Source organism: Bombina bombina, chromosome 7 (genome assembly GCF_027579735.1).
Source record: "Bombina bombina isolate aBomBom1 chromosome 7, aBomBom1.pri, whole genome shotgun sequence".
Lineage (NCBI taxonomy): Eukaryota > Metazoa > Chordata > Amphibia > Anura > Bombinatoridae > Bombina > Bombina bombina.
Genome location: NC_069505.1, coordinates 283,851,256 through 283,863,751, shown reverse-complemented (window position 1 = coordinate 283,863,751; position 12,496 = coordinate 283,851,256). Strand labels below are relative to the sequence as shown.

The 12,496-nt window shown below is 35.8% G+C and overlaps 1 protein-coding gene across 1 annotated transcript; it reads right to left on the bottom strand.

Annotated features, from left to right (window-relative positions):
- Positions 1-11,065: 11,065 nt before the first annotated feature.
- On the bottom strand, positions 11,066-11,758 carry LOC128635865 (H/ACA ribonucleoprotein complex subunit 3). The gene has a single exon (XM_053688974.1). It carries the CDS (start codon positions 11,682-11,684, stop codon positions 11,490-11,492), a length of 195 nt encoding a protein of 64 aa, XP_053544949.1. The 5' UTR covers positions 11,685-11,758; the 3' UTR covers positions 11,066-11,489.
- Positions 11,759-12,496: the final 738 nt, after the last annotated feature.

Below are 12,496 nucleotides of genomic sequence, written 5' to 3'. Positions count from 1 at the left end.
CAGCCTAGCTTATGTGTTTCCTCCATTTGCTCTCCTTCCCCGGGTGATTGCTCGAGTCAAGCAGGAGAGGGCATCAGTGATGCTCATTGCCCCTGCGTGGCCTCACAGGACTTGGTATGCCGATCTGGTGGACATGTCATCCCAGCCTCCGTGGAAGCTTCCATTGAGAAACGACCTTCTCATTCAGGGACCCTTCCATCATTCGAATCTAGTTTCTCTGCAGCTAACCTCTTGGAGATTGAACGCTTAATTTTATCTAAGCGAGGGTTTTCTGATTCGGTTATAGATACTTTGATTCAGGCACGTAAGCCTGTTACTAGGAAAATTTACCATAAGATATGGCGTAAATATCTTTATTGGTGCGAATCCAGGATCTACTCATGGAGTAGGGTTAGGATTCCCAGGATTTTGTCTTTTCTCCAAGATGGATTGGAGAAAGGGTTGTCGGCAAGTTCCTTAAAGGGACAGATTTCTGCTTTGTCTATTTTGTTGCACAAACGTCTGGCAGATGTTCAGTCTTTTTGTCAGGCTCTGACTAGAATCAGGCCTGTGTTTCGACCAATTGCTCCTCCTTGGAGTTTGAATTTAGTTCTTAAAGTTCTTCAAGGGGTTCTGTTTGAACCTATGCATTCCATAGATATTAAGTTATTATCTTGGAAAGTTTTATTTTTGGTTGCTATTTCTTCTGCTCGCAGAGTTTCTGAGCTTTCGGCATTACAATGTGATTCTCCTCTTATTTTTCATTCGGGTAAGGTAGGGTTACGTACCAAACCTGGTTTTCTTCCTAAGGTTGTTTCAAATAAAAATATTAATCAAGGAATTGTTGTTCCTTCCTTGTGTCCTAATCCTTCTTCTAAGAAGGAGCGACTGTTACATAATTTGGATGTGGTCCGTGCCTTGAAGTTTTACTTACAGGCAACTAAGGATTTTCGTCAATCTTCCCTGTTTGTTGTGTTTTCTGGGAAGCGTAGGGGTCAGAAAGCTACGGCTACCTCTTTCTTTTTGGCTGAAGAGTATCATCCGTTTTGCATATGAGTCTGCTGGACAGCAGCCTCCTGAACGAATTACGGCACATTCCACTAGGGCCGTGGCTTCCTCATGGGCATTCAAAAATGATGCTTCTGTTGAACAGATTTGCAAAGCTGCAACTTGGTCTTCTCTTCACACTTTTTCAAAATTTTACAAATTTGATACTTTTGCCTTGTCTAAGGCTGTTTTTGGGAGAAAAGTTCTTCAAGCAGTGGTGCCTTCTGTTTAGGTTCCCTGCCTTGTCCCTCCCTTTCATCCGTGTCCTGTAACTTTGGTATTGTATCCCATAAGTAAGGATGAAATCCGTGGACTCATCGTATCTTGTAAAAGAAAAAGGAAATTTATGCTTACCTGATAAATTTGTTTCTTTTACGATACAATGAGTCCACGGCCCACCCTGTTTTTGTATGACAGGTCTTTTATTTTTGTTAAACTTCAGTCACCTCTGCACCTTGGCTTTTCCTTTCTCTTCCTAACTTCGGTCGAATGACTGGAGTGGGAGGGAAAGGAGGATATATATATATATACATACAGCTCTGCTGTGGTGCTCTTTGCCTTCTCCTGTTGACCAGGAGGCGATATCCCATAAGTAAGGATGAAATCCGTGGACTCATCGTATCGTAAAAGAAACAAATTTATCAGGTAAGCATAAATTTCCTTATTTTGTCAAATAAAGACATTTTATTATATCTAGTGCTGTGGACATTACATCTGTTGGATTTATGTTTAGTGGAACGGGCAGTTTCCACAGTCTACACAAGCACAGTGTGGTTTCCAGCAGCTGTTCTACTTTCCATAGAACTGGTACGCATGCGCAGTATGGTCAAACTTTGTGAAACAGCTAATTTCACAAGTTCGCATTTTTTCCAGAACACCGGCTCCTATGCTTATATTCTTGCTTTTTAAAATAAAGATACCAAGAGAACGAAGAAAAATTGATAATATGAGTAAATTAAAAAGTTGCTTAAAATTTCTGCTCTATCTGAATCATGAAAGTTTTAGATTTAACCAGACTATTCCATTAACATTATTCTCTCTATATATTTTGGAACCATTTGTTTGCCTATAGAGATTTTATAGCAATGTGCCAAATTTTCTGCACCTCTTAGCAATAGGTGTGGCTGAAACACCTAAACTCAATAATTAGTAGTGATGTCCACATACTTTTGACCATATGGTGTACATTGGATCCTTATTGAAATTACGAGATTTAACTGCAGAGAAAAAGGGCTCCTTCATGGGTGAGTTGTGTGTGGACACTTAGTTGTAAATATACAATGATACAGTTTGTAATTATGGCTAAATGATCGCTAAGTGCGTAATACAGCTATAAAGATTATCTTAAAGGTACAGTCTACACCAGAATACTGTTTTAAAAGGATAGATAATCCCTTTATTACCCATTACCTAGTTTTGCATAACCAACAGTTATATTAATACACTTTTTACCTCTGTAAATTACCTTGTATCTAAGCCTCTGTAAACTGCCCCGTTATTTAAGTTCTTTTGACAGACTTGCATTTTAGCCAATCAGAGCTGGCTCACCGGATCTCCACGTGCGTGAGCACAGTGTTATCTATATGAAACACATGAACTAGCACCCTCTAGTGGTGAAAAACTGTCAAAATACCCTGAGATAAGAGGTGGCCTTCAAGGGCATAGAAATTAGCATATGAACCTCTTAGGTTTAGCGTTCAACTAAGAATACCAAGAGAACAAAGCAAAATTGGTGATAAAAGTAAATTTGAAAACTGTTTAAACTGACATGCCCTATCTGAATCATGAGTTTGTTTTGGACTAGTCTGTCAGGTAATCTGGGTTAAATTCCTTCAGTATATGTTCATAATTTGGCTACAGATATTTTACATTTTGCCGAGGTAAGACCACATAAAATACACTGTGCCCCCTTCCTGGCACAGACATTCAGACCATGGCTACTGGCCACCTGCCCTACACAAGCTTTAGACACCAGAGTGTGAAGCGGCTGCAATATAAAGTACATAACAAAACTACTATGTAGCCAGGCTGCTGGGGGTGGCTTTAAACCATAACATTTGGGGGTTGATACAAAGCTAATTTTAATGGTTGCAGGGGGTACACACAGGGAACTGCATCTTCTACATCCAATTCCTACCATTACTTATCTCCATGTTCTGTGTAAAGCACTAGACAAGTAAAACAAATACCTGTCTAATTCAGGGTAGCTGGCAAGTTTATAGTTTGGGGGAATGATCTAAATAAATAGAAAGCATATCAACCTTGCTGCTGAGATGATCTTATGCGTGCTGTGTAATAGGGATGCAGGAACAGTACGTCCATATGTTGTGAATCTAAGGTAAGGCTGGGAGGGTGATTTTAGATTTAACCCATTTAATGCTTAAACGCTTTGAAGTTCTCTGGTATTTAAGGGGTTAACCGGAGTTCACCCTCCATGCGGGCATCATTCTGACACAGGTGGCACTGCAGCCTCTGTATTCTGGTCGCAGACATATCTTGGCTGCATGTTTCTTTTGATAGCCGTTATGTTACAATCAGGGTGACATTAAGGACGAGATACCACGTAGAATAAAATACCAACTCACAATGTATAAATCTTGTTTACAGAATTCAAATACTGAATATTTAATTAATAAAATAGTTTACAGCAAGTTATAAGGTTTCCACAAAAGGGGTAATCTGTAACCAGCAGCAATTCTAGATTTGCACCACCAAACATCAAGGATGCCAGCTTGCCTGAATTTGCAGGGTGGTTCCTATTTATATGCCAGTGCTCTATGCAAAGTGAGGAGAGAGGTATATTATTTTTTTAAAAATATTTATTTATACAAGCCAAAAGTGTAATGAGATATACATATTACAATAATCCGAACACCACGCAGGGCATCGTCTTCAGTGGATGCAACAGAGCAAACAAGGAAAAAAATCCATAATAAGGAAAAAAACATTATACAAAAATACATTAGCTGAATAAACATTTTTTCTCCACTTTCTCTTGACCTTAAAACTTAGAAAGTAATCGTAGCAAATTCTGCTTTTAACACTTATGGCATATTTTATTGTTGACCTAAAAACTAAATAAAGAAAATAGAAGACGGGAAAAAAAAAAAAATCCCCACCGAAACCCCCCCTCCCCGGCTCCTCATCCCTACGTCACGTATGCGGGCTATATCCTTATTACTTCAGTTCAAAATCATGCTGTTATGGATCTCTATAACCCCTAATCCAGTCCGCTGGAAAGTCACCTAATAATACCAGGTCACAAAAACTGTCTGAACTTAAAAATGGATATAAAATAATTTTTTGAACTCCTTCCGGATATATCTTAATTATTGGTAACCATTTTAATAAGAATTTCCTAACTTCCCTTTCACCTGCTTCTCTCAACTGGAAGGATTTGAAAGTTATTTGCATCTGGATTTCTTTAATAAATACTGAGAAACCCGGCATTTTTTTGGCTTTCCAATTCATTAGTATTAGGTGTCTAACAAGAAGAATAATTACATTTAGACTTTTTTTTTTTTGTAAAGAGGTCTCACAATTGGTATGATCAAGAAAAAAAATAGTATCTGCATCGAAATAGATATTTATTCCATATAGTTGTTAAACCAGAAAGCAACCTTTTTCCAGAACTGATCAATCCTTGGGCAAGATACAAACATATGTAAAATATCTGCATTAATGTAGAGACAACGTGGACATGAAAAAGTTAAATTAGAATATATTTTGGACATTTTCAAAGGTGTGTAATAAAAGTTATGCACTAATTTCATATGACTCTCTTTCCAACTCATTGGTATTTGGAGTTTATTAACTAATTTACAAATATTTCTTATTTTTTCTTGATCAATCCTTGGGGTCACTGATCTCCATTTTACGATAAGACTTTCTAACAAAGAATCACTTTGTTTAGCCAACATGATACTATAAAGTAGTGAAATTGAAGGTGATTTAATTTTAGAGATGATAATGCTAGATCTCAGCACAGACCATGCAACTGTCTCACGGCCACTCCAATTCTTAGATTTTATAAAATGGTGAATTTGCAAATAGGCATAGAAGTTATTATTTGGTAGATCAAACTGGCATCTTAGATTATCAAACGTTTTTATTTGTCCATCTTCTGTAAAGAGTTGATGGACTGCCTTAAGACCCTTATTAACCCAACTTCTAAATGCTTTCTGATTGATCCCAGGGGAAAACTCCGGATTACCCAGTAAAGGAAGATAATCTGAAAAGGAGTATTCTGCCCTTACAGAGATACATAGATTTTGCCAAGATGAAATTATATTTTTAACTGAAATTAAACTCTTAATATTACTAGGAAGCTCTTTCACATTTATATGCAATAAAGCTTTAAGGGAAAAAGTAAAAACCATGAACCTCTCAATTTCTTTAGACAAAAACCAATTTGTTTCTGCCAGCCAATCTACTGCAATTTTCCCTAAAGCGGCAATATTATAAAGCTTAATATCAGGTAATGCTAAACCAGCCGTTTCCCGTGAATGCATCAACTTTCCCAAGGCAATACGTGATTTTTTCTTACCATGCCAAATAAATTGAGAAAATTTTGCATATAATTTACATAAATCGGTTTTGGACAATAATAAAGGTAAATTTTGCAAAGGGAAGAGCAAACGAGGAAAGATAATTGTCTTAATAAGATTTACTTTAGCTGTGATTGATAACGGAAATGCGGCCCACAATTTCAAATCTAATTGGATTTTCTGTAGTAATGGATGAAAGTTAAGGCCATATCATTTTTCTGGATTTCTATGTAGATAGATCCCTAAATATCTTAATGTTTCAACTTCCTTAAACGGAATATTAATTGTCTTATTCTTAGATTTATAAATCCACATCAATTCACTTTTATGGAAATTTACTTTATAACCAGAAAATGAACTGAAGCTTCAAAGAGTCCAAGATTATGGGGATAGATAAGGATGTGTTATGAAGAAAAATTAACAAGTCGTCAGCATACAGTAAGGTCTTTAGAGAAGTTTTACCAAAATTAAGCCCTTCCATCACTTCCCTTAACCATATAGCGAGAGGTTCTAGTGCCAAATTAAAAAGAAGGGGAGATAGAGGAGAGCCTTGCCTAGTACCTTTTTGCAATCTTATACCGGGAGTTAAGGTGTCATTTATCAAAAGATAGGAAATAGAAGATTGATATAAATTACGGACAAATTGAGAAAAATGGTTTTTGAAACCAAATTTTTCAAGTGTCTGAAATAAGTAGTCCCATTCTATTGAATCGAATGCCTTGACCGCATCCAATGTTAAGAGCGCAATATCATGTTTAAAGCATTTACTAATATCTTTATTTATATTCCATATATAGTCTATAAGGGTAACAATTTTCCGTATATTTTTCGATAAATTTCTTGAGACCATAAATCCAGTTTGGTCTTGGTGTATAAATTTATCAAGGCATTTCATTAGTCTAGATGCAAGGATGGAAGTTAGTATCTTGTAATCTGCGTTAAGTACAGATATAGGTCTGTATGAAGCTGGATTTTCTGGGTCTTTGTCTTTTTTAGGAATTAATGAGATATAAGCGGCCGAAAAGAATTCTTAAAAATGGGTTACTACACATAAAATAACTATTAAAAAGTTTTTCCAAAGTAGGCTTAATTTCTTCCGCTAATATTTTATAGTATTCTGCTGGAAGAGAGTCAGGGCCAGGTGCTTTATTTAACTTAGATTTATCAATTGCGTCCCCTATCTCTTCCAATGAGATGGGAGCATTCAAGTGTTCAAGGCAATCATCTGCTACTTGAGGAATTTTTATTTGGGACCAGAATTTATTTTGGTTCTGTCTATGGTTACTAGTCTGGGTATATAAGCTCTTATAATATGAAAAAAAAAAACCTTATTGGTATCTATCACTTCGGTGTATCTGTTACCTTGATCTTTAATTGATAAAATATAATTATTTTTTTTTCCTACTTCTAGTTAAGTTCGCCAAATGTTTGGCGGAGCATCCATAATAACCCTTAAAGCGTAAATTAAATTTGGATACAAAAAGATACAATATACAGTGCTAGATGGAAAATAACACTTAAATGTAACAACAAGAACTGATACTCTCCTTTTAGATAAGACCGCAGCCTTCTTACAGTCTCTCCTCTGTGTCTGTTTTATACAAGTGGAAAAATGGCAAATAGATGGCGCTGGTCTGTACAGTGATGTTTCTCTATATGGCGAAGAGAAAAAGGGCTTGAGGTGTGTGTAGGATCCAATTAATATAAGTGCAGTATACTCACTCCATAAGTAGTGGGAGTTCAGCTGCGATGTAATGTGTCTCCAGAGTGATGTAGTTCCCCAGAATAGTTTCAGAATCTCTCAAGAACCTGTTAATAGGTCTGCAAGCAAATGAAGACTCAAAATGACCAAAGGTGTCCAGTAAATCAAGAAAAAACAAAATAGTAACTTACTCCATAAATAGGAGAATCCGGCTTGTCTCAGCAAAGAAGAATATCAACAGTCTTCCAACTTTGATCAAAAGATATTTATTTAAGCTTAACGCGTTTCAACTTTTAGCAAGTCTTTCTCAAGAGCAATATAAAATCAATAAAAGCAAGTAGCTGTGTATGATTGCTGTGTTTACAAGCCGGTTTATATACAGAGGTGATGCTATCCAATTTCCTGTGTAAGACAGGAAGTTGGATTTACAATATACAATGTAAAAAACAAAACAAAATAAAGAATATGGATTGGTGGCAGACTAATTATATACTTAAATTGTTAATAAAATTTCAAATGCCGATATTTTTTATAAATTTGTAGTTAAAATACATAGTCTGGCATCAATCCGATTTTTAACCAATCAGAAACGGTATCTATAAGTTGACCAATTGGGAATGACTCGAGATTCAGTCCTCAAACAGGTAGTCAATGGTGCATGTGTTCCTTTTCAGGTCCGGTTGGAGTCATGTGAGTCAAACTGCCAATCCGTGCAAAGTTGTGTGCTAAATGAAGGTGGCCAATCTGTGTGGAGTTTGCAAAACTTTTCAGTCTGCAAGGGAGTTGTTGATAGGTCCGTATTTGAGAGGGGAGGATCTTTTGACTTTTGCTTATTGTGTCCTTTATATCGGAGTTAAATGCATTTAAATTGTCTAGAAAAAAGCAGAAAAGATATGAACAGTATTTGTTCTTTCTCATGCATATAAAATATAAGGATGATTTTCATCATATGTTATCATACATAACTTTGATCTACATTACGTTAGATTTATTACATTCGTAAAGGAACAGCATTTATAGAAAAACAACATATTTCTATATACATTGTGATGTATATATTCCAACTGCAGTAACAGCAAAGATCATTCGCTTCAAAAATGATTCAAATCCCTATAGTTTGAATAATTTTTTTTTTATTTTTTTTTGTTTTTTTTTTTATTTTATTATATAATTTGTTATGAAGAACTTTGTTTCTAATATTTTACCTAAAGATAATAAAAAAGTAAAAAGTGCACTTTTGTTGAATAAAAACTTTAAACATTGTGTGTGTAATTACTATTGTGGATATGTGTTTAGACTGTGAGTTATAGTGCCCACTTGGTCTTATTTAGAAGACTGTAACGTAATTTAATATTTAAATGACTCGTGAAAAATGAAGCTGTAATATTTGTAACAATTACATAATCCATAAGTATTCTTACGAGGATACGTAATAAAAACTAAATGTATCCATAGCTTAGGGTTATTTATAAGTGAAAGAAATATAAAAGTGCTCAATGTCTAATATAGACGCTAAGTGAAAAATACATATAGTAAATATTAGTGTGTTAAAATTATGTTGAATGATAATATGGAAGACTTGAAAATATAACAACCTAAAATTGAGTAAATGAAGGAATTTCTAGGGATATTATTAAATGAATGCCGCTATTTTTGGTATCTTTATTTAGACCCCAATTGTTATATGTTCTCATGGTGTGAATCCACCATAGTTCTCTTTTGTCTAGTTGTTTCTCTATTGTGCCTCCTCTCCAATGTGTAGACACCTTCTCTATTCCTAACCAAAGGAAATGCTCTTTGTTGAAAACTGGGCAAGAATTACAATGTATGGGTACCCCATGGTTATCGTGTTTTTTTTCTATTTTATTCAGATGTTCTAAAATACGTGTTTTTAGGAATCGGGAGGTTTGTCCTAAATATTGAATTTTACAATTACATTGTAAAAGATAGATAACATTAGTAGTTTTGCATGTAATGAAATTTTTAATTATAAAAGATTTCCCTGTTACTGTCGAGGTAAAGGTTTTGTGAACTCTCTTAGCGTAATTGCAGCCCTTGCAACGGCAACACGTATAGAAACCCTGAAGGTTTGAAATAGATAACGGAATTGGGGGGGTCATTCCCTTTATTAATGAGGGGGCTAGTTTTTGTTTTAAGTTATGACCTTTTCTAAAAGTAATCTGTGGTTTGTTTGGTATAATTTTATCCAGAATTTCATCACTTTGAAGAACATGCCAGTGTTTATTTATAATATGTTTGATCTGATGGTGACCTGAATTGAAGGTGGTAATGAATCAGGGAAAAGTACTTTCTTGTATAGGTTTATTCCTATGTCCACTCAGAGTGGTCTCTCTGTCTCGATCTCTGATGAGTTGTCTATCTGATTCTAATTGGTCCTTTTTATATCCTTTTTGTAAAAATCTGTTTTTAAGTAGGATAGATTGCTCATCATAATCCTTTAGTGTGTTACAATTGCGTCTGATGCGCTGAAACTGACCTTTTGGGATGGCTTGGAGCCATGTGGGATGATGTTGGCTATCGTGTCGGATGTAAGTGTTGGTATCACATTTCTTAAAGAAAGTTTTAGTGTGAATATCCCCATCTTTTACTGAAATTGATAAGTCTAAGAAAGTAGCCTCTGTTTTCAGTTTTTTTTATTTATTTTTTTTAATCTGTGTCTAATAAAACCAATGTAAAATAGACATATTATCGAGCGATTAACCGATTTCATTTAGCAAAAGGCTGGAATATTTGTTTTATAATATATGACCCATATACCATAAGGAAGAAAGAACACACCTTTATATGCCACAGATCACAGGTAACTAAATGTTAAAGAATGTTTAACAAAGAACGTTGCTGGTAATAGACTACTTTTGAAGATATATAGTATCATACAACAGTTATAAAGGGTCTTTTTCTTATTAAAAAAAAAAAGAAAGTTATATTCTTGCAATACGCATGCTGCCCTCTGACTGGCCAACTTGACTACATTGTCCTTGAAAAGCCCATGAAATTTGAGCTGCCCAGAATTCTCTCTGCATTTCATGCTGAGAAGCCCAAGATTGGCTGCAAGAGCCAAACACATTTTAATTACCTTCAGGGAGATATGATTCTCAAAATTGTGAATGTTTTACACTACATGTACAATCTTGATCACATGACGACTTCAGGGTCCCACTAGAATGTATACATAAAGTATACATAGCTCATTTTAGTAATAATGAAATTTGGTGCAAGTAATTGAAAATGTTTTGGTCCTTTTAATTTACAATTTATAAAGCATCCAGTTTTCTGAAGGACCACAGGAGACCCCCTACTTTTTAGCACATAACATGTGTGCTGGGGTGTCAATTTTTTTTATATGCTCTATAACCCAAACTTTGCTTGTGTTATAGAATGGATAAATACTTCATATAGTAATGGAAATACTATTGTTCAAGAGGTACGCACAAGTGCAAATTAATTAACGTGTCCCTATGCTTCCATATTCTATGCATGGGGGAATAAATTGGCTCCTTGTGTACAAAGCCATTTTTATTTATACATAGTTTTTCTTTATACATTTCTATAATTTAACTTTTCTCCAGTTTAAATGGAGATGCACATAAACACAGTGTATAAAATGTGTTTTCTGTGCAAATAGTAATCACAACAAATAAAATGCAAGATTTAATGCTGTGTGTATCCCGGCTGGTTAGAACAACTCTGCACAAGACGCAAATGCTGTGGTAGCACAAAGCTCCTCGGAACCTGCATTATAAAACTACATTGTTCACCTCCCTCAATCTTTGCGGCAACCCTGGGCTTTAATGGCAGATTTGCCAGGACAGTGACAAGGCATAGAACAGAAAATGGATAAAATAAAATGATAAAAGGGCAGATATCCCACCTGCTCTACCCAGTTTCATGTAATGCCATATAGCAGCGGAAAGAGATTGATTTAGCCTTTCCCAGAGTGAGGCTGGTCCGATCCCTCTACAAGAATTGGCTGAGAGTCTGTGCTAGGGTAATAGCACAGGTGGTGGAGGAGTGGGGTTGGAGAGGTCCAGTTACTTTATAATTGGTCATTAGAGACCTACACAATTCCAACATGACATGTTTATGTTTAAACAGAAAATGTCTGTACACAATAAGGCAGCATGATGAAAACTTTCCATGTGGTTGGTCGGCTTGAATTATGGGTTGTTGTCTCTAATCGGTTCCAGGAGGTCTCACATCACAGGTTTTGGTTGCTGGGTCAGGAGGAGACCAAATCTTTTCTTGAGAGTGACGCGATGCCGGGAATATTTATCATCAGGGGAAAACCGTGCAGGATGAGCAGAAGATGTCGGCTGCCCATCAGGATCCACCTTCTTCATAGTGTACACCCGATCCCCTAGCTCGTTTAGATAGTATTGAAGAAACATGGTGCCTCAGCAGCCCGCGATCATACACAGCAACGTGCAGTTCTCTCTAGGACTTCTCACACACGTAAGTAGCCTCTGTTTTATGTATTTCTGGGGTAAGTATGATATTCATATTATTATTATTTAAAAGGGCAATAAAGACCTGTAAGAATTGTGAATCTCCCTTCCAAATACATAGCACATCATCTATGTACCTTCGCCAGGACACCAGGCTCGCCCCAGGCACCATACTGGACCAAACATATAGATGTTCAAAGTGGTCCATGTATATATTGGCGTAACTTGGGGCGAACCTGGTGCCCATGGCGGTTCCGCATGTTTGTAAAAAATATTTATTATCAAACCAAAAAAAGTTGTGACAACATAAAATCTATAGCTGTGATGATGAATTCTAAAAGTAATGATGAGAGGTCGGGGTCTTGTTTTAATTTCCATTCAATAGCTGCAATACCTTTTTGGTGGTCAATTATAGAGTATAAGGAAGTGACGTCTAAAGTAACCCAATAGTAATCTGTTTCCCATTTTATATTGTTAATTACACTCAAGACATGTGTGGTGTCTTTTAAATAGGATTGTGAATTTTGTGCATAGGGTTGGAGTAAAAAATCAATAAAGGAAGATAAATTGGCTGTTAATGAGTCAATACCACTGATGATAGGGCGTCCTGGGGGATGTGTGGAATTTTTATGTAGTTTGGGCAAAAGATAAAAAATGGGTGTTTTAGAATCCTTTTTGAATAGGAAGTCAAATTCATTTTCAGATATGATCTTTTTATCTAAAGCCTGAGTTAACACTTCTTGTAGCTCTTGGCA

What these genes read in the sequence shown, in the direction of transcription:
- LOC128635865 (XM_053688974.1), bottom strand. Translation starts at nt 11,684, where the DNA reads ATGTTTCTTCAATACTATCTAAACGAGCTAGGGGATCGGGTGTACACT.